This window comes from Drosophila gunungcola, unplaced genomic scaffold (assembly GCF_025200985.1).
Source record: "Drosophila gunungcola strain Sukarami unplaced genomic scaffold, Dgunungcola_SK_2 000016F, whole genome shotgun sequence".
Taxonomy (NCBI): domain Eukaryota; kingdom Metazoa; phylum Arthropoda; class Insecta; order Diptera; family Drosophilidae; genus Drosophila; species Drosophila gunungcola.
The window spans coordinates 1,482,365-1,507,590 of record NW_026453199.1 but is presented as its reverse complement, the minus strand read 5'-3'; the positions used below and the strand labels follow the sequence as shown (position 1 = coordinate 1,507,590).

At 41.9% G+C, this 25,226-nt stretch overlaps 1 protein-coding gene across 1 annotated transcript; it reads right to left on the bottom strand.

Annotated features, from left to right (window-relative positions):
* On the bottom strand, positions 1-24,801 carry LOC128263708 (monocarboxylate transporter 13-like). Its single transcript, XM_052998803.1, has 5 exons — positions 24,686-24,801; positions 23,119-23,207; positions 1,757-1,981; positions 1,562-1,688; positions 1-1,507 (listed from the first exon to the last, which is right to left on the bottom strand). The coding sequence occupies exons 1-5, from the start codon at positions 24,799-24,801 to the stop codon at positions 1-3; spliced, it is 2,064 nt and encodes a 687-aa protein (XP_052854763.1).
* Positions 24,802-25,226: the final 425 nt, after the last annotated feature.

The window sequence follows — 25,226 nt, the reverse complement described above, 5'->3', positions numbered from 1 at the left end:
TTAGTGGCTTTGGACAGCCTCTTCATCAATTTGTGCTTCTAGTTTCTTTTCCGTTTTGGCTTTGCGTCGATTAATCCAAGGCATAAAGCTCCAAAGACTGGCTCCGGCCAACAGCGTTAAGCCAAGAGCGTGGAAGAGAGGATTGTAATCATTGACGGCCTCGAACCAGTAGTTACATAGTGGAGGCCCAACCAACTGAAGCAAGCCATTAACGAACAGACTTATGCCATAGGATGACGTTAATCGTTCTGTGCCTAGCATGTCTGCCATGATTACGGCAGTAATTCCCACGTAAATTCCAGAAGCGAGGCCAAAAACTGCGCACCAGAAGCATACCGAACTGTAAGACCATGCAAAGGGTAGAAGCGCAAGGGAAAGACCTGATATTGACAAGCCGCCAACGAAGTACCAGGTCTTAGGTATGTATCCCATGTCCGAAAGTGCTGACCCTCCAATACGTCCAATTAGATCAGTGGCAGAGACAATTGAAAGCAGATACGCAGATAATGATTTGTTAAAGCCCCTGGCTTCTCCAAAACTGGGCAGCAAAATAATAAAGTTTGTGTAACTGATGGCATTCGTCGAATTCGACATTAATATGACCAAGTACATCGGGTCTTTTAAGAGGCTTAAATCGAAAAACTTTGACCGTGCTGAGGTTAGCGCTTTGTCCCTGGTTTCGACATCAGTCTGTGATCCATCTGGCCCGGTCGAACCGCCTGCAACGCCAGTTCCACTACTTGTGACTGACCGAAGGGAAAAGTGCGAGGAGTATTCCTTCGGCTGGAAGGACAATGTGCTACCGTGATATGGTGTGCTGACGTATAAAAAACTGCTGGTTGAGGGCGAGCGTTTAGATAGCCGCGACTTTGACAAATTCCTTAAAGTAAGCTTGTTCGAGCTTGAGTGGTCCTCGGGTACAGCGTACAAAGAAGACTGCGAATTTAATTGTCCAGGTGTAAATGTCTGATTGCGTTGGGGTAACCTCACCGGTGTACTAATCTTACGAGATCGAGGCTGAAACTCGTCTCCAGGTTTTGAGTAGCTTTGGACAATCGCTGCGGAAGCACTCCGTACAAACTGTAGCTTTTCATCATCGGGTAGGTACAGTGGCGATGGAGGGGAGTTGTAAGGTAACAACTGCTTATCCGCTTGCTCGATATTTGTTGTAGACACGTCTACATTTTCGAACTTCATCACAATGCCAATGTCTTCCTCTTCGGGAATGTCCTCTAAGGCCTGCCGTGTACGTCGCACTCGTACCATGTGCTGCTCAACAGGCTCATAGAAAAGAGCAGCTACAAATACGTTCAGGGTAATGCCGCCCATGATAAGACAGGAGCCGTGATAGCCGTAGGTCTCAAGTAGCCAGCGTAGAAGGGGCGGTAGAATTATGCTGCCCAACGCGCTGCCAGAGATGCACAGGCCGTTAGCCAAGCCGCGAAGCTTTGCAAAGTACGACGTTACGATGTAGAGCCCAGCACCAATTCCCACCAAAACGCCATAGCTGAAAAAAAAACATGAAACAATTTGGAGCACATATCTATGGCGTCATATTTACCTGACATACAAGTACTCAATTGATGATGCCCAGAAGGAGAGTATCATTCCCAACGAAGCAGAGGCCCCAACAAGAAGGGTGACCGTGCGATACGAGTACTTCACAGACAATATGCTGGAAACGGGACCTGAAATTTGCATTACATAACTATAAAGATGGGCTACTGAGCCTTTGACTAATGCTGATGAAACTTACCCAACGAACTATAAAGAAAATAGCACAGCGCCGGTATCCAGGAGGCCTTCGTGGGCGAAGAGTTGAAAGCTTCGGTAAACTCCGAAAATAGTACTCCAAAACTTTTGATGGTACCAGGGATAAGAATGTTTGTCAAGCACGAACCTAACAGCACAAGCCAGCCCCAACCGCCATCAGGCGGAACAAGGTCATATTCTCTGTCATCTTTTTTGTTGAGTAAACTTACTGTGAAAAAAAATTGATTTGTATTTTAAAGTCAGCGACCAAAAAAACAAAAACTACAACTATGGTTTTTTATTGCAAAGAAATCGGAAAAAAAACCAATAAAAGTTATACCCTTGCAACTATCTTATACACAAATTAAAAAAGTATATTCAATAATAAAATTACTAAACTCAAAATTTCAAAATATTTTTAAGCATGCAGGTTATTTTAAATTTATTAATTATTTATTAATTTATTAATTTAATTTATATGGTTATATTTTTATTTTTTTAGAACTAAAAAAAACGTAAGTTGTTTTTTAAAGCTAACTATGATCTTAATAGTTAATAATTTTACCCTTATTTTTATACCCTTGCAGACCCTATAACGTATATATTATATGTTTTTGATCAGCATCACTAGGAGAGTTGATCTAGCCATGATCGTTTGTCCTTCCGTTTTCTTCAAGAAATAGTAATAGTTAGATATTCGGGATTACGGTTTTAATTTTATTAAAATAGGACGACTATATCATATATCTTCCATTGGAACAATCAAAAATAAAAAAAAAAAAAGAAGGGAAAGTTTCTTTCAAAATAAATATTCCTCCAAAAAATGTGGGTTATATCTGGCGTTATTTGCCGAACTGCATTGACAACACTACAAGCAAGGAGTAGCAGCCCACCCCCCGCTACAGCGACCCTATCTTATGCGTATCAGCGGCAGAGCACACATTAACAGTATAAATCCACATTGACAAGCTTCCCCGAGCAAATTACTCAAACAAATTAAGTGCGAGCATTTATTAGTATGTGTGCTCTCCGTTGCTCTCCGCTGCTTGTTACGCAGGAACTCCGTTTTTCTAATATGCAGTGTCGTCATAACAGAACATAACTGCAAAAAATATTCTAAAATAATAGCTCGATTTGGAATTTTGTGTCTACCGATAGATATGACTAACAAATAAGGTCTAACATGTCTCAAAGTGACTTCAATTTGAGGGTGTTAGAGTGGGCGTGGCTCCGTTTTGAAATAAACTTGCACTGCTTAGGAATTACTAGAGTCTGCAAATTAATTCTGTTGTTGTTTGCTGTTTAAAAAAAAATAATTTTTTTGTTTAATTTTTTTGGTGTTAAACCTTTGTTTACTTGACTTAAGAGTCTTAACTTGAAACTTATACTTTTTTATGGAATGTTATGTTTTTGTGGGATAATTTTGTTTACAGTTTGACAGCACAGCTCGGGACTTTTTTTTATTGTCTTCGAGCGGCGAAACAGGAGATGTTTAACTAAAGTGGGGTTTTTTTTTTTTACAAACTAAATTTGGAATGGGATTCAATTCGCTAAGCAAAGTAGTTAAAAATTAAAATCGAAAACTCGTTTATAAACAAAAACACGTGCAGACGTGTTTTCGATCGCTTAAACTTAAGTAAAAATAAAACAAAAATAAAACTACAACTTTTCAGTTCCTGAACGAAAATCACATCGACGTTATGTTGCTAGAGGAAATGTACCTTACAAGCTATTATAACTTTGAAATACACGTTCTACGGATCCGATCATCTAGATGGCAAAGCCCACGGCGGAACCGGCATCTTAGTAAGGCTTGCACAAGAATTTTTGCAAGCTAAAGCGATAAAGCTACAACTGGGCAACAGCAATCTTGCCGCTGTCTATTGCTTAACTCGCTTTACAGTCTCTGAAGGCCAATTAATTGATTTCAACAATTCTATATCACCGCTCTAATAAAAAATGTAAAATGACTTCTTAAATTTTAAATTAAGGGGTGGTTCCAATTCAAATTTATTAGAAATTCTTTATTTATTTAAAAAAAAGTTAACAGGCCATTTTTCAAAGCGGCGTCCTGGCCCCTATGGAACGCCTTTACCCTTTAAACGCGTTTATCTCAAACCCAGATTTTTTGATACTGCGAAAAATCTCATTTAACAAGAAAGGAAGCAAGCTTAGGCAATTCGAAGTTTTTATATTCTTGCAGATATTGCAAAAAAAAATAAGTCTTCCTAAGTCAATCGTTGCTATAGCAGCTAATAATATAATTTAAATAAATTTAAAAGCGTAATTCTGAATTATTAAATCAAACCTAATACCTAAAAAATTAAAAAAAAAGTTAAAAATAGAGAAGTTACATTTTTATTTTCATTTATTTTTCTATAATATTCTGGTTATTCTCATGGGAGCTATTTGATAAAATAGTCAGATTTAAATAAAATTTTAATCGTAATTCTGAATTAACAAACCATTACAGTATCTCGCGACAATAAAATTTAAAAACAGTAAAGTTATATTTTTGTCCCCTTTTTACGCCGATTGCTGGGAGCTATATGCTTAAGCTGTCCGATCCGGCTCGTTCCGACTTATATACTACCTGCAACAGGAAGAAATTTTTTGGGAAAGTTTCATGCAGATAGCTTCAAAGCTGAGAGACTTGTTTGCGAAGATCGACTTTCCTAGTGATGCTGATCAAGAATATATATACTTTATAGTGTCGGAAATGTCTCCTTCACTGCGATGCAATCTACTGACTAAAATTATAGTACCCTCTGCAAGAGTATAAAAACGGTTCATCTTGTTTTTTTGTCTTGCAAACATTTTTTAATGAAGACGTATATAAAATTTTTGTATCCTAAAACCGATTTTTTCTATGTTCGTTCATTGGCCCACAAATAAATTCCGAATTTCGCTTACTTTTTGGTCGTTTTTGGTAAAAATAATAGCTTCGGGGAAATAGGGTTTAAAATTTATACGTTTTAGGAATTGTAACCTGACTACTCGTCGCAGTTCAGTCGCGTTTTTCGCGAAACTTTTTAACTTGAAACCGCCATATTCTGTGTTTATAATTGCAAAACCTTTTTTTTTGTTGTAAGTGTTCTTTTAAAATTCATTTTTTAATTTGTACAATTTGTAACACCCAGTGGACAGAAATACGATAGTAAATATATATCGTAAAATGATATAAATCAACGAGCGTAGACGGAAGGCTCGCTTAATGTTCTCAAACAGACTTAGAAAAGAGCGTTTAGTGAACTAATAGCAATCCATAATATTTCACCTTTATGTGCTTTTACTCACTTTTAAGCTCGTTTGCGATAATTATGCGAGATTTTAAGCAACGCTCTTGATAGCCCACAGTGTAAATGTCTTTAAACAATACACATTGGGAAGCTAAAGAGTGCTGAGTTCAAATCCCAGCGTAGAAGAAAGAAGAGTTTTTTTAGCCCTTTAGTGTTTTTTTTAATGATATGTTTTTTAATTTAATTTATGATCAAGCTGACTTTAAATTATTAGTTAATAAAAGCCACGTTGTTTTAAATATTTTTATCCTTATACGGCTTTAGCGCAACCTGCTAAAACGTCTACAAATCCAAACGTCTTATGTTCAAAACGGGTTGGGTCTACTTGGTCCGTAAATATGTTGTTTTCCTTTAAATTTATTTATAATTACAGAGAGTTTTATGAGATGCATAGAGAAGGTGTCCTCCGAGGCCGTCAAATGAACAAACAAAATCCAGTCGTCAAAAAATATTACTTTTTAATTATATTTAATATTAAAGTTAACACCGGCCAAGCGCTCTCTTCCCTTCACCCCCTCTCGTCTTCCACAACACTCGACGGCGTTCCTTCCCTTTAACCTCTTAACAACGCACCGACGGCCACACAGCGACAACCTTAAATTCAAGTGGGCGCACCACGACAACATTGCACTGAAGTGGCCGCTGAGCCAGAGGACCGACATCGCCAGCGACAGCAACAGCAACAGCAGGGATGCAGCGACAGAGTCGGAACGTCAGCGGCGTCAAAACAACAGCGGCAGCGACGGAACGACAGCGGCAGAATTGCAACGGCAGCAACGTATCAGCGGAAAAGAGCTGCCCGCCCGTTATCTGCCGCAGCTATAGCCGCCGCTACCTCTACTCCTCGCTGGGCCCTGGCAGAAGTGTAGCGCGTGCATCTGGAGCGCAGCAACACTTTGGGCGGAGAAACCAAAACCTCTGCCGTCGGCTTTGGTATTAACGCTGCAATACGCTGATGACGAGGCCACTCCGACTTCTATTTAAGAGCCAATTCACTTGGCACCATCACCCGAACCGGGCGCATTCTTGTATTTTTGAACCATAATCAATTGATTTAAGCTCGCGAAAGTGGGACCCGGAAATTTTGGGATACCCCCAAAAAGAAAAAAAAAGATAAGTAAATGCTAAAAATAGCAAATACATAAAATAACTAAAAAGGTGAATATAATAAACGAAAAATTATTTTCCATAAAGGAATTGAAAAAGAAAATTAAATAAAATGTGGCGTTGTGTACGAAATAAGAAATGTGCGAAATACAAATACCCGCCCCGGTGGGGATGCTGCCTTTCAGTGCTGGCATTCCCCACGGGCGTAAAAAGTTGTAATAAATAAAAAAAGTCAGTGAACCTGCCGCAGCGATATGTCCACGCACTTTGCGGTGTGTCGTATTCGCGGACCCAAAGTGCTGCGATTAATAAAACGAATCAATAAATTCTTCATTTAAATGAATCACCGATAAGAACGCCCAACACAAACTTTTGTAGTACATCAAAACACACAACCCGATTAAATTTAAATTAATTTAAATTAAAGAAAAAATTTTACTTTCGCCTAAATTAACTAAGTCCGAAAATATAAATATGGAAGAGGTGAAGAAAGTTTTAAAACGGTCCTGACTACCCAGTTGGTAGAAATGATGGATGAGGTTAAAAAGGTGGGAAAGAGAGTAGGTACCCTTAAGTCCGAATATGAAAAAGTAACACAGTGGCAATTACCATTACCGCACCCACGCACTGGGTGCGAGCTAAGCTAATCGTCGGCCGTATCAGATTGGGTAAAAGAGTTACTAACGTTCGAAGAGGATTCCGAGAAATACGTTTCTTGGATAAATAAGGCACAGTCCATTGTGAATGACTACGAAGCCTTTATATATTTCCGTCCTTATCTTAATTAGACAGAAAATTAGGGGTAACGCAGATTTGGCGCTCATCACGTACGGAAATTACAAATGCTTTCCTTGCTGGTCAAAGACACAAGGCACTGAATGCATTTGTAAGGGCTTTAGCCCCGACCGAATATTACCAAGAATCACGCGATGACCCCTACCACAAACATAATGATAATGGAAAAGAGGTAGAAAAACTGGAGGACGACTCATTTTAGGGGGTAGATTCAGATTCTCATTTGGAAAAAGTAAGACCCATCAGCGGAGAAGGTCAACCGATGCCTCTCTAGCGTACCATACACAGAGTATGGGACCAAAAATGGGGCTAAATGACATTTTCTAATAGACACTGGCGCTAAGAATAATTTGATTAGCCCCACAAATTCCGCCGGCTCAAAAACATTATCCACGCCATGTTTTGTCCAATCCGCTGGGGGTAATAATTTTCTAAACCAATGGGGAACAACACTGTTCTCACCTTTTTTGTACTTCCGGGACTAAAGTCTTTCAACGGCATTTTAGGAGACAACACGCTGAGAGCCTTAAAGCCCGGATCAAAAGGAAAAACGACCTGTTGACAATAACACCCAGTATTAAAATACGCTACCTGGCAAAAAAAAATCATTAAATTTATATCCAATGCTAGAAACATCTAAGCTTGCTAAGGAAGCGTTAAGTGCACTTATTTACGAATATTCTAGGATCTTTGAGCCACTTTAGCTCGGAGAGGCCGTGGACACGAGCGTTAGGGCTGAGATTCGCACAAGAAACTCAGACCTTGTATACACAAAGAGCTATCCCTACCCTATCAACATGAGGGAGGAAGTTGATAGACAAAATGAAGAACTCTTGCGGGATGGAATCATCAAACCATCAAAAAGTCCCTATAACTAACCGGTTTGGACAGTTCCAAAAAAACCTAAACCGAACGGAAAGAAACAATACCGCATGGTCATCGATATAAAGCGCTTAAACGCCGTCACAATCGCAGACTTTTGTCCGATACCGGACATGAACTCCATATTGGCAAGCCTAGGAAAAGCCAAATATTTTACGACCCTCGACTTGACATCGGGATTCCACCAACTTTACATGTTAGAATCAGATACCCCGAAAACTGCATTTTAAATTTTAAACGGCATGTATTAGTTTCTTAGTCTTCTGCTTGGTTTAAAAAACGCCCCAGCAGAAATTCAGAGAATGATCGATGATGTATTAAGGGAACACATTGGCAAAATATGATACGTGTATATCAACGATATAATGGTCTTCAGTGAGGACTATGACAGCCACTGTATTTGACAACCTGGAAAAAGCCAAACTCCAGGTCAACTTTAAAAAAAAAACTAATTTTCTTCAACACATGTTGAATTTTGGGTAGAGTAGTAGAGGGTGTCATAGAAAAGTGACATTAGACAACCTTCGATCGTATTTGTATGGTGCTGGTTCTATTACGATTTACACCGATCACCAGTCATTAACATTTGCACTGGACAGTGAAAATTTTAACGCCAAATTAAAACGCTATACACACCTGGGAAGTCCTATTTAGTGCCCGATTCTCTTTCACGTGTCACAACATATGTAAATCACATGGGCTCTGACACAGCCTCCGAGACAGATTTCATAGCAACAATTCATAGCCATTTAATTCACCATTTCGAAGCCCCGATTAATGCCTACCGAAATCAGTAAATTTCTATTCAGATGTGTCCGATTATTTATGCGAACACCCACATCCTGGATATGTGCGCAACACTATACCAATTAACGACCACACCCCATTAAACCTGGTAGATTCCCTTAAGACACTACTTACAACTCCGTCAAACCTGCTGATACCAAAATTTCAAATTATAAAAGATCCGCATATCGCAACGCTTAATAGCAGATATGTTATGTGATTTGTGGGTCGGCTGGCTATAATTCCGTGACGTGGGGTCGGTAGATCGTGGTTGCCGCTAATGGTCCTAGCCGCAATTGATATAGATGGAGTCGGTAGGCCTCTGACATCAACTGTAGAAATACGTTGATTAGGTTGAGAGGGTAACTGCCCTCTTTCACCGGCTGGCCTTAAGACTCAGTCGGGGTATAAAATTAATAAGTCGATAACGGCGATCACCGGAGTTTCAGTTGAAGAGCTTTGGCTCTTTATTTATTGGAATACAAACGTGAACCAAAATTAAGTTAAAAAAAGTAACACGTATGGCCGGATGCTCGTGGCATCTTTGTTGACCAAACACAAAACTGCTAAAGTCATACGATCGCTGGCCACCAATAGCATAAAGGCACGGCCCATAGCGTAGTACTTTGCTGGCTCAGAACTTGGAGACCATAAGGGTGGTACAATATTTGGGTGCCATACGTGACATATATTGGTATAATAATCAGTCTTCAGTCAGCTCTCATTGCGATCGGACGTGCTTTCTTCTTAGCTATGTCAATCTGTTCCGAATGCAATTTTGAAGTAACAGCCGCACAGTCTCGCTGTTTCGATGCGATTCGGTGTTCTTCTCTTTGCCGCCGCGCTTTTCACATTGCTTGTGTCGAATTGCAGCCGGATGCAATTAAATTGCTAACGAACCTGCCAAACCTACTCTGGCAGTGTGATGGCTGTGTTGTCCATAATGACTCTCACTCCAAAGTTGACGAAATCAACAATAGAGTTATTAAACTGGAAAGGCAATATATGGATTTAAATACCAGATTTCTTAATGCCCTGCCGAACTTGTCTAATCATGTCGATACTATGCCGCGGAACCAGACGGCCATTACCACTGCAGCTCCAATTGCAGCGTTTCCCATTCCATTCAACTAGTTCCGAAATTTCTAACTTAGAGTTTCCTGATGTGAGCTCTGTTCCGGTGCGTAGGATGAAAAAGAAAATTCATAAAACCAAAAAGAAACGCCAAGTTGGACTGTCCCCTAGCTGTGATGCATTTCAAGCTCTGCCAAGCAGAAATTATCTTCACATTGGAAAAAGCCGGAGGCGTTGTGCAAATATGTGTCCGATAAGCTGCATATCCAAGTTAATACCATATCTTGCAACAGCCTGGTAAAAAAAGGATGTGGACATTTTGTCGCTTAAATTCATAAACTTTAAGTTGGGAGTTTCTGGGCAGCATTTTTCCACTGTTTTAAGTGGCGAATTTTGGCCTCAATTGGTCAAGGTAGGCCGTTTTATTCATAGGGACAGACCAGTTCAAGTAACTGTTGTGGATAACCCACTTATTGGAGGACCTCAGCGTACATCAACACCTACGGCAGCTTCAAAAAACCCCCAGTAATTGGCGCTGATTTTGTTACGGGACAATTTTTACAGCCAACTCTTCATCTGCCTACTCTTCCCTTGCAACAACAACAGCTGTCTGCTATGACTTCGGCTTGCAGTGCATTTCTCAGAGAGACGTTTTCCTCTCGTTCCGATGTCCTCCAGCTGGACCAACAAGAACATCTGCATTTTTCTCCGCCCGCTTTGTGCGATGATTACCAAACTTCTCGATGCTCAGATCGCGCTCTTCAAACGTACCAACAACAACATTTGGATACGCATTTGTTGTCCGTTTTGTGCACTTCGCGACAAATATCTGGTTCGGCTTTGACAATCATGCTGAACGCGCTCTTCGTTGCTTTTTGCTCCGATGCAACAACAGTTTCGCTGGATATGATGCGTGTTCTCTTTGTAGTTGGCCTTTCTTCAGTTTTCGCCGCTCTCCCGACCTGAAACTTTTCTTCGCATGCTGGATTTGATGACATCGACCTCTTAAGGCGCATTCTCGTATCATTCTCATTGTTGCCGGGCGTTGACGATGTTCTTCGGATATCTGACGTTTGGGAGCTCTTGGGGTCATCTCTTCAGTTGCTCAAACTGTTCTCAGATCACTATCTGCATAAGCAAGTATCTACAAGGCTGCTTTCTTACTCTATTGATTATAGCTCATACGTGCCTGAGTTATTATACACCATATCATTGGAACAGTTCTTTGATTCGAACCAGTTCCTGATTTATCGTAAAGATAGGGATGCTGACAAAACGCACTTTCAAGAGGTTGAGGAGTTATTGTGGCAGTCCGACGCACTCTTCTTTACGAAAATATTATTCTTTCAAATGAGGATTCATTGCTGGACCAGATTTGCGTTTCAGTTCTTGGGCCATCTGAAAAAGTTGTATTTATTGCATCATACATACCACCTAACATCGACTACAGCCTCTATGAGGCACATTTGGATAACATTTCATGCGTTCATCAAGACTACTGGATACCGATCATATCTGCGTATTGGGTGACTTTAACCTAGGTTCCCTGTTGTGGGTGCAGGATCCCCACTCTTCTAATTTAATTCCCAGCAACGTTCACTTACCACATGAGATCCTATTAATTGATGACTTGTTCACTATAGCTTAACCCAGATAAACCCAATCTTTAACTGATTAAATAGATTATTAGATCTAGTTTTTGTTAATTCAGAAATCAATTATTCTATAAGCCTATGCGAATGTCCTATTTCGAAATGCGATGTTCATCATATGCCATTGCTTTTTAATTATCAATTTTATACTTTTGAGCATGAATTACCTCAAGTTTCATTTTACACATTTAATGAAAATAATCTACTTGCTGTTCGTAATAATATAATAACTGTTAATTGGTCTTCAGTTTTTTCGCATGCTAGTGTTGATGATTGCTATTTAAAATTTCTTAATATTATTTTTGATATTCTCAAAAGGAATTGTCCTCTGAAGGCACGGAGTCCTTATAGGATGCCATGGTACACAAGTGGTCTAAAAAAATATAAAAACCTTCGTAATAAGTTTTTCAAACGATATCTGGCAACTCGTAACTCTCTTGACTGGGAACGATACAGGGAGCAAAAGCGGGAGTTTGAATTTTTAAATAAATTTCTGTACAACCAGTACATTGTCAATGTTGAGAATGGTCTTAAACAAAATCCTAAAACTTTCTGGAGGTTTGTAAATACAAAAAAGAAGTTGTCTTCTATACCTTCTACTATGAATATGGATAACATTATTGTTTCCTCTGAGCTGGATGTGGCAAATCTTTTTGCAACATTTTTTAATTCTAACTTCGAACCTCTTAGTGATTGCAACCATCTAAAAACATAGAATAATATTCCGTTTCTTCGTAATATTCAAATTTTTTCAGTGTCCTTCGATGATATTCATCAAGCGGTGGACGTTTTTGATGATAATAATACGCCTGACCTGGATGGGATTTCTCCCTGTTTCTTTAAAAATTGTGTCTCAGCACTTTGTCAGCCTCTGAAATTAATCTTCGACTTGTCACTTTCCAAGGGGACAAATGGAAAGAAGCCACGGTTACACCAATTCATAAATCGGGTAGTAAATGCCTGATCATTAACTATCGACCCATTGCCAAATTGAGTAACACTTGTGAACTCACCAAGCATCTTTTCTTTCTTGTGAAGCCCTACATTTCGCCCAATCAGCATGGGTTTATGTCCGGTAGGTCTACTACCTCAAATTTAGCTGTTTTTAGTAATTGTTGCCTCAATAAATTTCAACGTCAGTGTCAGGTAGATGGTATATACTTGGATTCTGCAAAAGCATTTGATAAAAAAGCATAAAAAGCATAAAAAAGAGATAAAAAAGCATTTATCAAATGCCCCCATCAACGAATATAAGGGGTTCCAGGTTGCTAGGACGAGTGCGGCAGACAGTCGCCCCGCCTGCGTGCAGTTGACGGGCGCAGGTGTCGAGGGTGGCCCTCTTGCAGAAAGTGGCCAAGTTGGTGGAGGCGCAATCGGAGACCGCTAGGAACCCGTTATCACATTCCGATACTGTGTTGTCCAACATCAATTTTGGATTTCGGAGATTAGCATTATATTTCTGGCGAGGAGTGTTTCAAACAAATGACCTGAGTCAACAAGCCGTGTTTTTTTTCCTTGAGGATCCTATTGACTGCGTCTGTAAGTAAGTTAATGTGATCTTGTGTTTCTGTGTTAATTACAACCTGTCTATTGTTAGTCTCAACAAGCGATGCCTGATTGGTATTAATTCTACTAAGATCATCCGCGTTGGGCGTACCCATCACGACCTTAAGGACTGAGCCCAAAAAATCATCACATGCCATCCTGTGGTGTATCCTGAGTTCATCCGAAATATTCTGGGCAGGTTCGATGTCGACTTCCAGCAGCCTTCTCATGTGGGATTCTGCTGCTAACCAAGCCATACTGTTCCCATACTAAAACACTCCCGTCTTACACCGGGATGTATTTCGCATGCGAGAAGTCGGTGATCCGCGCACTTGCGGTGGCCAGCAGTACGATGGATAAATTAAAGCGAGTATTGAGACGTAACATATTTTGCCACTTTCTTCCCGCAGCACATTATCGATGGCTCTTTGGAAAATACGACCTGCGTTTTTAAGGCCGGAAGTTAGTCTGCAAAATTCGTACTTCCCTCCATTAACTGACTGTTTCTCGGTCTTTTTCCGCCAGGTATATTTGATGATACCCTGATTTCAAGTCTAGGGTAGTAAAGAATTTGGCTTTCCTCAAGTTCGCTAGAATCATGGGTATACTTGGCATGGAATAGCTCATTCGCTCATTCGGCTTCCTAAAGTCGATTACTAATCGCTTCTTTCTGATGCCATTATCGTCAGTCCCTTTTTTGTCAAACACTCATGTAAGGCTGTTGTATGGGGATCTGGGCGACCTAATTATACCATTATTCAGCAGTTACTTGATTTCTTTGTTAACAAAGTCTGCTGCCCAAATAGTGAATAGAGCTCACAGTGAAGGGGGTTTCGACCGGCATTACATTTCTTAGCTCCTTTACGGGCTTTACGTAATTTTTTGCCGCCCCCGTGTCGATGAGTATTTTTAGTGTTTTGCCAGCCAACTGTCGCTCGATGAACGGCAGTCGGGAGCGCTCCCTAAAAGGAGAAGAAAAGAAGGTCATTAAGTTCGACAGTGTCACTGTCTTCCTTAATGTTGGCAACCTGCCTCCCCTTGTTGAGGTTGGGCTATATTATAAACGCGTTGGCGTCTGAGACGAGTTCTGCCTTTGTGGCTTTTCTCAGCTTGTTTCCTGCCTGAATTTGGCCCTCGAGGGGACTATTTGGGTTTCATGGGTTGAACTTTCGGGATCCCAGCGCTTCGGCCATAGGTTGTCCTCATGAATCTGGCCTTGGCCCTGCTTAGGGATGAAGTGCGGATTTTTTTCCCACCCCTCCATTGCTTTCCCTGAACCTTATTGTTGCGTCTATTGCCCTCATTAAAAAGGGACCTGTCTTGAATGGCATTTGCATAAGATGCCGCGAACGCACTTCTTTCGATGCTGTTCTTGGCCTCCCGCGCTAGCGCTAGTGCGGACGGAAGGTCTTTGAGTTGCCGTATTTAAATCCTAGACAAATATTATTTCCCCAGGATGGCTAGTATCATTCGCAAACATCTTTCTACTTGTAAATTGCACAAGTATGACAGACACCCGAATAAACCAGCATTACAACCAACCCCTGTTCCCAACTACCCTTGTGAAATCCTTCATATCGACGTTTTCTCACTGGAGAAAAATACACTTGAGCTGCATTTACAAATTTTCTAAATTCACTAAACTTTTCCCTTTACAATCGAGATCAGCAGTCCATCTTGGCGAGACTCTTCTAGTCCGCACTCCATTATTTCACGGCAACTAAAATGATGGTGTCTGATAATGCAAGAGGCCTTTTATGCCCACCTGTCCTAAATTACCTGCAAACGCTAGGAAATGAACTTTATCATACCCCAACTTAAAAAAGTGAAGTTAACGGTCAGGAAGAAAGATTTAATGCAACTTTTACGGAAATATATCGTTGTTTGAAGGACGACTACTCCACCTTTAAGAACACCGAACTTGTCCCAATCGTGGTAGACAGGTACAATAACTCTGTTCACTCGGTGACAAACAAAAAACCCGTAGACAATTTTCACCCGTACATTCAGAATAAGTTACTAGGAATTATCCGATTTCAAACAGTCGAAACAAAAATAAATCAAAAAAAAAACTTGTATTCTCATTTTTTTAAACCCACTTAGGCTGCCCCCGCCGTTAAGATAAAACAAAAATAACAGCAAAATTCCACATCTAAAATTTAAACGTTTCATTAACTCTTAATTTAATTTAAACAAAAAAACATTAAAATATTACCAAATCTATTAGAAAAACAACATTAAAATACTACCAAATATAAACACATACAAAAAACCAAACTTAAATACTACCAAATATAAACACTTAAAATTTAGGAATATAAACTTTCGAATTAAGCTGAATCTTATTTGAGGTCGAAAAAAAAACAAACATTTAAATTCAAAAATATATAAATTCAAAAAAATAAAACAATAATAATCATTTCATCATAAGAATTTACTATTTCATGTACATCTAACCTTTTTTTACGGCCCTTAAAGCGTGTTCGCGCTCTACGTAGCGACAGCACTACATATTTTCAAGTATGATACACCGGTTTTTCCTTTACAGCGAACCAATGGTGTTTTTAAGCTAGCCCATGTCATCGACGTAGGCCGAATGGAACAAATCATCGAACAAGCAACCAACGAGGCTATGGTAATCACCGACCAACTGATCAACGCTTTGGTCTTCCACTATCTGCACCACGCCTCGGCAGGCATCTCACGCATTGATAACGTACCAGCACGGAGACCACGATCAATCGACTGGTAGGGATCAGCCTTGTACGTCTGGAACGCCGAAGACAACATCGCATCGCATTGATTCAACGCACGAATTGCTCCTGCAACTAATCGACGTCATCGGAAGAGTGATGTTGTTTTACCCAACGGTATCCGACGGCAAGCAATTGGTACTGAAGTACAAATTGGAAACTTACGCCCTTCTCGGAAATTGTGTATCCAACGGCAGCACAACACTCTGCCGAGAAAAGCACTTATACAAACTGGAGGCCAAGCTACATGCACCATGCAATATCTACTCCAATGAAGAAGCACCACCGTGGAGGCTTACACGTCGTGCAGTTTGATAATGAAATGACCAAAATTACAGCAGTTATTCGTCAACACATTTGATGGCAATGCCAGCAGTTTTATCCCATTTAACAACAACAAGTTACGAACTGTCATTAAAACACCTTCATGACTTCAGCATGGAAAATCCGAAAAACTATCAAACTTGTCAAGTGAGATTTTAATATCCTTCTCCGCAGAACAATTCATAGCCCAATTCATCATGACAGCAATCTACCTTGTTTGGAGGAAGGTAACATCGACCAAAGATATCGCGAAGCTGCGGGACCCACCTGCTAACTTTCAAGCGCAGAGCACTTGCACTTCTAGCCATATAAAAACAAACCGAAAAGCGCTTGCTAAGAAGAAAATAATTTTTTTTCGTACTATGACAACTCTTGCTCTTGGCGGCGGATTTGCAAAACTTCGAGGTTAGAATCAAAGCGATTCTGAGGTGCCAACAAAAAAAAAAAAAAATTTTAAAAAGTCAAATATGTTATTATTTACCAAGTCTGTTATGTAATTATGTTTTGAAAACATCAAAGATTAAGGTAAAAATTTAATTTGCACTTTAAGTTAACGCAAGGTGATTTAAAAGAATTAATTTCTGTTCTTGCGGATCTGAATCCGTCAGCCAAATGCTTGGCGAAAAGTTGCCGGAAATTTTTTTGCGGAAGTTAACAGAAGTCCTCAAGAACTAAAGGGATGGTTCAAAGGGAGGCTTAGCTGAGGCGGGTCGTTTGTTTGGCCGTCGTAACACCGTAGCCTTACACACCCCCTCCCTCACAATTACCTACCTCTATCCTATCCCCTCACATCTCACCTCGGTGCCGGACTAAGATGTCATTCGACCCGTGCCGATAGTCAGCCTGGCTGGGGGCCCGAGTTAACAAATAGCCCAGTCGCAAACGGAGGGTTCAGGCAAGTGGCGACCGTCTGTCCTAACTACGCCTTACCCGGGTACGGCGGATCTCTGCCCGGGCGGAATGTATACTTCTCCGCAACTCGTGGGACCCCATTATGAAGAAAACAAGCATTATAAAAATATAAAAATCCCGCAGGATATCCCTGCAACCGGTGTCGCAAGACACTTTGAGGACAGATCCCTCGACGACGACATACCCCAGGCGGCAGCGCACCCGCCTAGGACTCCACAAGCAGCTCAGGCGAGAAGACCTGCGCCGCAGGCATTCCCAGCCAGAGAGCGTGGTGTGCCAGCAGGAGCTACCCTGCCAGCACGCCCACCTCTCGCGTCTGATAGGCCTAAATCTATCAGACAGCTGAAGAAGCAGGACGCTCTTCCAGCCCTAGGACAGCCCGGAGGACTGGACGACCCCAACAGGCGTGACCTGCCAGGGTCGAAAATAAAGTGGTACCTTATGCAGGGCGTGACACCGGAGGAGGCGTTGAAGAAGGCAAAGGAGCCGAGGGAGCAGCCGGCATTGGGGGCAGCACCGGCTGGCAAACGGCTGAGCGACCAGCCTGACCTCAGAGGAACATCCGGGCTCCAGGAATCGGTCATGGACGAGATGCTCACGTCAGCGTGGAGCGGTCCGGTCGGACATTTGTTACTAGGGTACGGGAAGAGATGCTAGACATAACTCTGGCAACCAATTCATTTAAACCCCACATTAGGAACTGGCGTGTGTCACCAGAAGAATCCATGTCCGACCACAGGACAATTTTGTTTGAGGTAGCCTTCAATACAAAAAGATGTAACCCTAAAAGAAACCCCAGGAAAACAAACTGGGACAAATTCAGGTCAACTCTCTCCAACGAACCGTCAGGATACCCTAGACATCCCTTGGAATTAGATAGAGCGGTAGACAACCTAGGTCACGAAATAGTGAATGCCTTTGAAGACAGTTGTCCTCCAGGCAGACAGAAGCGGGAAACAGACGCAACATGGTGGAATGCTAGTCTTGAACGACTACGAGTAGCCACTCGGAAGCTCTTCAACAAACTGATTGAAACTGGGAACTGTACAGACAAAGCTCGACGCTCTACAACAAAGAGATCAGGAAAGCCAAACGGGAAAACTATAGGAACTTCTGTGAGGCAATAAGTAACGTCAACGAGGGTGCGAGACTGCACAAGGCAATAGCTAAAAGTGTAACGGATAGTAATTTAGCCCTGAGGAAAGGGAATAACACCTTCACCTCCACGGATCGGGAGAAATTAGAATTGCTATTTGACACGCATTTCCCCGGAAGTATTCCCATTACGGGATTTGTCTTAAAACGTTGGAAAAACTGACTACAGTATCAGAAGTACAGCTCTAAGAGACTGTCCGCTGCAAAACACACAGCATGCATACAGAGCAGGCCGTTCAACAGACACTGCACTTTATCAACTATGTCGCATTTTAGAAGGGGCAATTGACAGGAAAAAAATAGTTATCTGTGCCTTTCTAGACATAGAGGGAGCCTTCGACAACACATCACATTATGCGGTTCGAGCTGCCCTGTCCAAAAGGAACAAAGATGTTACAACGAGCAAATGGATTGGCAACCTACTTGAATCCAGGCAAGCAACATGTAAATTATAAAACCGTTGGGTATTTATTTTATATTCTATTTATTTCCATACGCCCGTAAGGGCATAGGTATTTTATACAGAGTTAGTTCTCTGGAGTACAATTTTTGACTAAACTAAAGAACTTATCCAACTGCAGCTTGAGACCTTTGCCTGACTGCAGCGATGTCGCCAAGGTGCCAGGTCAGCGTTTTTTCCCTGCCCGTGGCGATCACTCGCTCCGCGAGTGCTCTGTTCTGACTCCGGGTACTTGCACCCGGAACGCGCGGTCAGCGATTTCTTCGCTGCGCGTGCAGGCCACCGGATATGGTCTGCAACTCGGCAGTTTGCTCTCTTGGGAACTGCCTGTGTTAACTTCTCCCCCCTTCAAGTGGTCGACGTCCCGGGGACCCGCTCGTTCCACATCGTTGTCAGTTCTTGGTTTGGTGTGACTTCTGGCCCTTAGATAGCGATAGCCGAGCCAAATGGTGGAACACAGGAAGAAGGTAGCAAGTAGGGCAAAGGAGTTGCTGAGGAAGGACCCCAGTGTAAGTTCTTCTCTGAGGGTCCCGATGTGGTGGAGATTGCTCAAACTCAGCTCGTGAAGAAATGGGAGACTCAGCCGGTTCTGGTGGGCCGTGATGTTGACTATGGCCATGGCCGACACAGCAGGTTTTCTCATTGAACTTCCCAATTGATTTACGAACCAAGTTCCGTTGAGGGCTAACTTGTCAGAATAGGTTACCAGGTAGGTTCCGGATATTTTTGTCTCTCGCCCTTGGTTATCGGTTATGGTCACGTTGGCATCGTTCACGATAAGGGTGCCATGATCCACAATGGTAACCGGATCCAGGTGACCTGGGAGTGTGGAGCAGTGCGCAATAGCCCCAGAAACAATTTGCTGTGCGCAGGTGCCATTTTGCAGCTCCCTGCAGAAGGTGGCGCCGACCATCGTTTTGCAATGACCGATGTTAAGGTTTCGCGCTGGGCTTTCGGCGACAAGGTTCCCATCTTCAAAGTCCAGGATTTTTTTCTGGTGCTGAACTGAATAGACTGTTATCTTACATATTAATTTAGTGCAAGGGAGTTTAATGAGAAAATGTAGAATTTTGAAAAACACTAATACTAGATACCTCTAATAATTCTATCAAACTAACGTCTGTCCTTGAATTCGCCAATATCGGAACTATCCAAAATTTCTGGACTTACGATGTTTAATTTTGCCAGGGTTAAGCTCATTAAAATGTTTTCTAGATCCGTGATTACAATTCTATTTTTTGCTAGAATAATTTCCAAAAGGTGGGTTTCTTTGTCTGTTTCGAATTTATGGATTTGATTCATTGAGTTTGTGAGTTCATTTAGACGTTTCTGAAATTTGATATTTAATTCTGTTTGTCCTTCATCTGTTCTAATTAATTGTTCTTGATTGCATTTTATTTGCTCCCAATCGTTAAAGTCGGATGTGCCGGCAATAACTTTTAGTGCTGTCCCGAGTAAGTTAATACTCCTAGCGGCTCTATGGTGGATTTTTAAGGTAGTCACCAACTTGCAAATATTTGTAAGGTCCGTCATTATGACTGGTGTCCTGTGATCGTCTGTAAATGTCTTCGTCATTGTTTCCGTCTGGTCGGCGTAGTCTTCATAAGTCGTCACGTTCGTTGAGTGCTGTAGGAATCCGTAGGACTCCCAGATGACAATTTCGTTGTCTTCTATCGGGATGTAGTCTGCGTTCGTGTATTCATTAAGTTTTACTGTCGCGTCCGACTTGACAGCCGTAAGTACAAAAACTAAAACGAATTTTCCTAACCTATAAAAATATAAAAATAATAGAAAAAGGGGTTCAGTAATCTCGCGAAGATGGTTAGCGTAGATTGTCCTTGTGGACCACCCTCCCCTCAATTTGGACCGTGGTCCCCAGGTCTGCTTCAATGATTTTTTCCGAACATAGTGGCGAGAGCTTGTTTCCTATGCGTTTGTTTGCCTTTAAGAAAACTTTTTCACCAGCTTGATAGCCCTTTTGGGTCCTATTCGCCCTATTCGTCCTATTCCTTCCCGGAGGACATCTTCGATGGCCCTCTGGAAAATGCTCGGGGCATTTTTAAGTCCAAATGGCAGTCTACAGAATTCGTATTTGCCGTTGTTGATTGAAAAGGCTGTCTTTTCCCTGTCCTTTTCTGCCAGCTCTATCTGATGAAAGCCTGACTTGAGGTCGAGTGTCGTAAAAAATATTCGACAGTATTGTCGAGATGGTAGGGATAGGGTATCTATCGTCTACGGTTTTTTGGTTGAGTTTTCTAAAGTCGATAACCAATCGCTTCTTTTTAACCCCATTTTGGTCAGTTCCTTTTTTGTCCACAACCCAGGTAGGGTTATTATATGGGGACTTGGATGGCCTTATTACGCCGTCCGCAAGAAGTTGTTTAACCTCTGCATTGACGAATTCGGTTACACCCATGGGGTGCGGGTATGACTTAGAGTATAATGGTTCCCCATCTGTTTTAATCGTTGCCAATGTGTTTATGTTGAAAGGCAGCGCTTCGTCCGGATCGGCGAAGGCTTTATGATTTTTTACAATCATTTTATCGAAGGTGGCTTTATTTGCCAGAGGAACGTCCGCGTCATCGATTTTTATGAAGTTAACGTTTTCCGCTTTAGCAAACTGGATCTTTTCAGTTCCATTGCTAGTGTGCAGAACATTTTTAGTAAAATCGAGCTTCGCATTCACTTGTTTAAGTAAGTCGAGTCCGATAATGCCGTTAAAATCCTTAAGGTCGTTAAGAATGAAAAAGGGTGTTTTTACGTTGAACACTGAAACTAGAAATTTTTTATCTATTTTAGTAAAGCCATGGATCGACTTTACTGTGAAGGGTTTATCCGCTGCCACGATGCCTTTTAGCCCCGGGAGTGGAGTAATGTAATTTTTAGAGGTGCCTGTGTCGTTTTCTGCTGGTGTTTATTTCTTTTCCTGCTACCGTACGTGTAATGTAAGGAAGCAGGGATTTTATTCTAAAAAATTGCAGGAGTCTTCTCCAGCTAACTCGTCCTCTATCTCCGTGGTGCTTGCTTGCGCAACGAAGTCAAATTCCTCATCGTCGGTTTTTTCTTCCGGCATGAAGTTTATTTTTTGTTGGGATCGTGTCGACCCCCTTTGCCACGCCGTGGGCTGCTTCAACCTGGAGGAGGTGTCGACCTCCATTGGTTCTGGTGCTGGTTGGCTTGGACCTGCGCTATTATATGGTTTTTGTTTAAAGGAACCGCTCTGATTAGTTGCTCCCTTTTGGGTCCTGACAAAGTGAGGGTTATTTTTTATCGCCCCCTGGCTTTGGTTCTGTTCATAGTTTTTCCACCCTGTTTGTCGCTGGTTGCTCGGCCTAAATATCTTTTCCTCGCTATGGCGGGCGAAGGTGGCTGCGAAAGCGCTTCTGTCATTACTTGCCTCAGCTTATTGAGCTAATGCCAATGCTGATGGTAAGTCTCTTGGTTGCGCCGGAAAAACGGCTATTTTCAATGACTTTTTTAAGCCAGATATGAACGCATGTAAAGCGTCATCTCTGTGCTGTTCATTTAGGACTGCCGCCGCGGTGGCGTCGTGAGTCATGATTGTCTTGTTGGTAAGAAGCGTAAGCTTCCGTTCGATCTCGTCATAGAATTTAAGAAGGGGCAGTTCCCCTGTCTTGATAAACTTAACTCTTGTTTAATTACGTGTGCCGGAGTTTTGTCCGCATACGTAAAATCCAACCTTGCCAGTATGACATGAAAGTTAAACACTGTGTTAAATGAGGCTAATACAGCCGCTGCCGCGCCCCGTACCTTATTTTTAAGTATTCCTACAGCCTGGTAATGTCGGCTGCTGCCTTTGTATGGCTCAAATACCCTATATGCTGCAGTAGCAGCCTGCCTCCAGGAAACCTAGTTTTCCTGCTTCCCGTCGAACTCCGGGACAGATTTTACCATGTCCAGGGGTTCGTTACATTCTTTTCCCGGTTCTATTTCTATTTCCAGAAAAGTCTGAATTTTCGGAGTTTTATCCTTTAATGAGCATAACTCCCCCATAATTTTGGATAATTTTTCATCGAATAACTCTTGTTGCCTTTGGAGCGCCAGGCTATGGCAGCTTCCATGCTCGCAATTTGTTCAGCCTGCATTTCTTCTGTGTTCTGGGTTCGTGCGTTTTTAAAGTCAAGAACACTGTCTCGGATGTGTGGTACCCTGCTGGTCGAGGGTGACAATCTCTTTCAGATTGATTCTGTTCTGACTTCTGCCTTTCTACTCTTGTCTTCAAAAGTTTTTTGTATTCTTCTAGAACTTCTTCGTCCGATGAGACGTTGTCGCTATTTCTATACATGAGTCAGAAAAAAAATATCGTGGGTGCCACAAAATTCAATCAAGGGTTTGTTAAAAAAATATTTTTGCAACTATTATTTTTTGCAACAAAATTTAAATATCAAAAAGAACGTTTTATTAAAAAAATGTTTTGTATTTTTTTGTGACGGAAATCAGGCATCAAAAATATAAATTTTTATTACTAAAAATTCTCCAAAAAATATAACTGGTTTATTTTATTATATAAAAATTTGAAATTTATTCGTTTTTAAGTGTCAATGAGATTTATTTTTGAAATATTTGCATTAGCGAACACTTAGGACAAAAAGCCTACTCACATGTTCTTATATTTATTTCGTCTTCGAATTCTATGTTTTGCCGACGGCTTTTGCCGCCACTGGTACTGCCGCAGTCGTTGTCGCTGCCGCTGCTGTTGTCGCTGCTGTTGTCACTGCTGCTGCCGTTATCGCTGCCGCTGCTGTTGTCTTCTTAGGGAGTAATTTCTTGAACTTCCCGTTGCAGACGGTTTTTTTTCACTTGTTAAGAGGAATTTTTTCCAGTTTTCCCTCACTTTGTTAAAAGTTTTGGGAAATATTATGGTTTGATTTTCGTATTTAGTTTTTTAGTGCCAGTTCTTGACCGCACTTTATATTTTCACTTGCACTTATTGCACTGGATCGCATGTGTCGTTGATTTTACTTTTTACTTTCACTTGCAATTTCTTGCACTTGGATCGCGTGAGTATCGTTGAGTTGGGCGACAATTATAAAACCGTTGGGTATTTATTTTATATTCTATTTATTTCCATACGCCCGTAAGGGCATAGGTATTTTATACAGAGTTAGTTCTCTGGAGTACAATTTTTGACTAAACTAAAGAACCTATCCAACTGCAGCTTGAGACCTTTGCCTGACTGCAGCGCTGTCGCCAAGGTGCCAGGTCAGCGTTTTGTCCCTGCCCGTGGCGATCACTCGCTCCGCGAGTGCTCTGTTCTGACTCCGGGTACTTGCACCCGGAGAACGCGCGTGCAGGCCACCGGATATGGTCTGCAACTCGGCAGTTTGCTCTCTTGGGAACTGCCTGTGTTAACTTGTACACTGGGCTCGGATAGCGTGACAATTGCAACCAGCAGAGGCTGCCTGCAAGGAGGAGTACTCTCCCCTTTGCTATGGCGTCTGCAAACTTGCTGAAAAAGGAATCCAATGTCAGGGATACTCCGATGAAATCGTGATAATCGCCAGGGTTAAATTTGAAGCGACACTCTGCGACATTGTCCAACTCGGACTAAAGACAACGCTAGACTGGTGCAGGGAGGTTGGACTTGACTTTAATCCTGGTAAGACAGTCATCGTTCCCTCCACAAGGAAGTACAAACTACAGAGAATGAGACAAATCTCACTGTTAGGAACTCCTATAGAAACTAGCCGAGAGGTTAAATATCTAGGAATCACCCTGGATATTTAGGAATCACCCTGGATATCTAGGAATCACCCTGAACTTCGCTTCCCATTTCCAAAAGACATTGGAAAAGTGTTACAGAGCACTCTATACCTGTCAAAAAATTGCTGGGAAATCCTGGGGAAGCAGGCCTCAGATAATACGATGGCTATACTTAATGATTAATCCTCACTTACGGAGCACTTGCATGGGGTAAACGAGCTCACCAGCATGCAAAACCAGCTAGGCAAGTTGCAAAGACTTGCCTGCGTATGCATGACAGGGGCAATGAGGACCTGTCCTACAATTGCCTTAGAAATTCTGATGGAGCTAACACCACTCCACTGTGTAATTGAAATTCAACGCAAAGCTACACTCCTGAGAATAAGCACTGAGGGCACAGGTAGTGGTTGCATTCTAAATAACAGGGATGCGACTAATCTGTTAGGTGTGCCTCTAATAATCCACCCTAGGGATGAAATGGCAGCCGAATTAAACTTCGAGCAGAACTTCACAGCACACCTAGGCAATAGGAAAGTCTGGACCACATTGTCTGAAGCGCACCCTATGGCCAAACACACCATAGCATGGTACACAGATGGATCCCTGACACAACAAGGCACGGGCCTTGGAGTGGTTGGGCCTCGCATAAAATACCACGAATCCCTTGGCCTTTATGTGTCATTGGACGTTGTGCAGAGCTCAACATACAGCGTGGATACATGGAAAAGGACATAACGATCCTTTCGGACAGCCGAGCAGCAATTACTGCTTTACATAGTAGCAAAGTCACCTCGAAGCTAGTCCAAGAGGTAAAGAGTAAGCTAAATATATTGGGCAGCCGAAACAAGCTGGCCATCAGATGGATTCCGGGACATAAGGATATATCCGGAAATGAACTTGCCGATAAAATGGCAAAACTAGGAGCCGAACAGCCCCTGATAGGACCAGAGCCTTACTGTGGCATAGGGAGGCACACTGTAAAGGAATACCTTAGGAAAGAGGAAGG

Excerpts from the sequence above, each read along its gene's own strand:
- LOC128263708 (XM_052998803.1), bottom strand. The coding sequence starts at position 24,801 with ATGGTGTGTTTGGCCATAGGGTGCGCTTCAGACAATGTGGTCCAGACT. Across the intron at positions 1,689-1,756 it reads TTTTCTTTATAGTTCGTTGG|GTCCCGTTTCCAGCATATTG; the intron begins GTAAGTTTCATC and ends TGCAAATTTCAG. Across the intron at positions 1,508-1,561 it reads ATTGAGTACTTGTATGTCAG|CTATGGCGTTTTGGTGGGAA; the intron begins GTAAATATGACG and ends TTTTTTTTTCAG.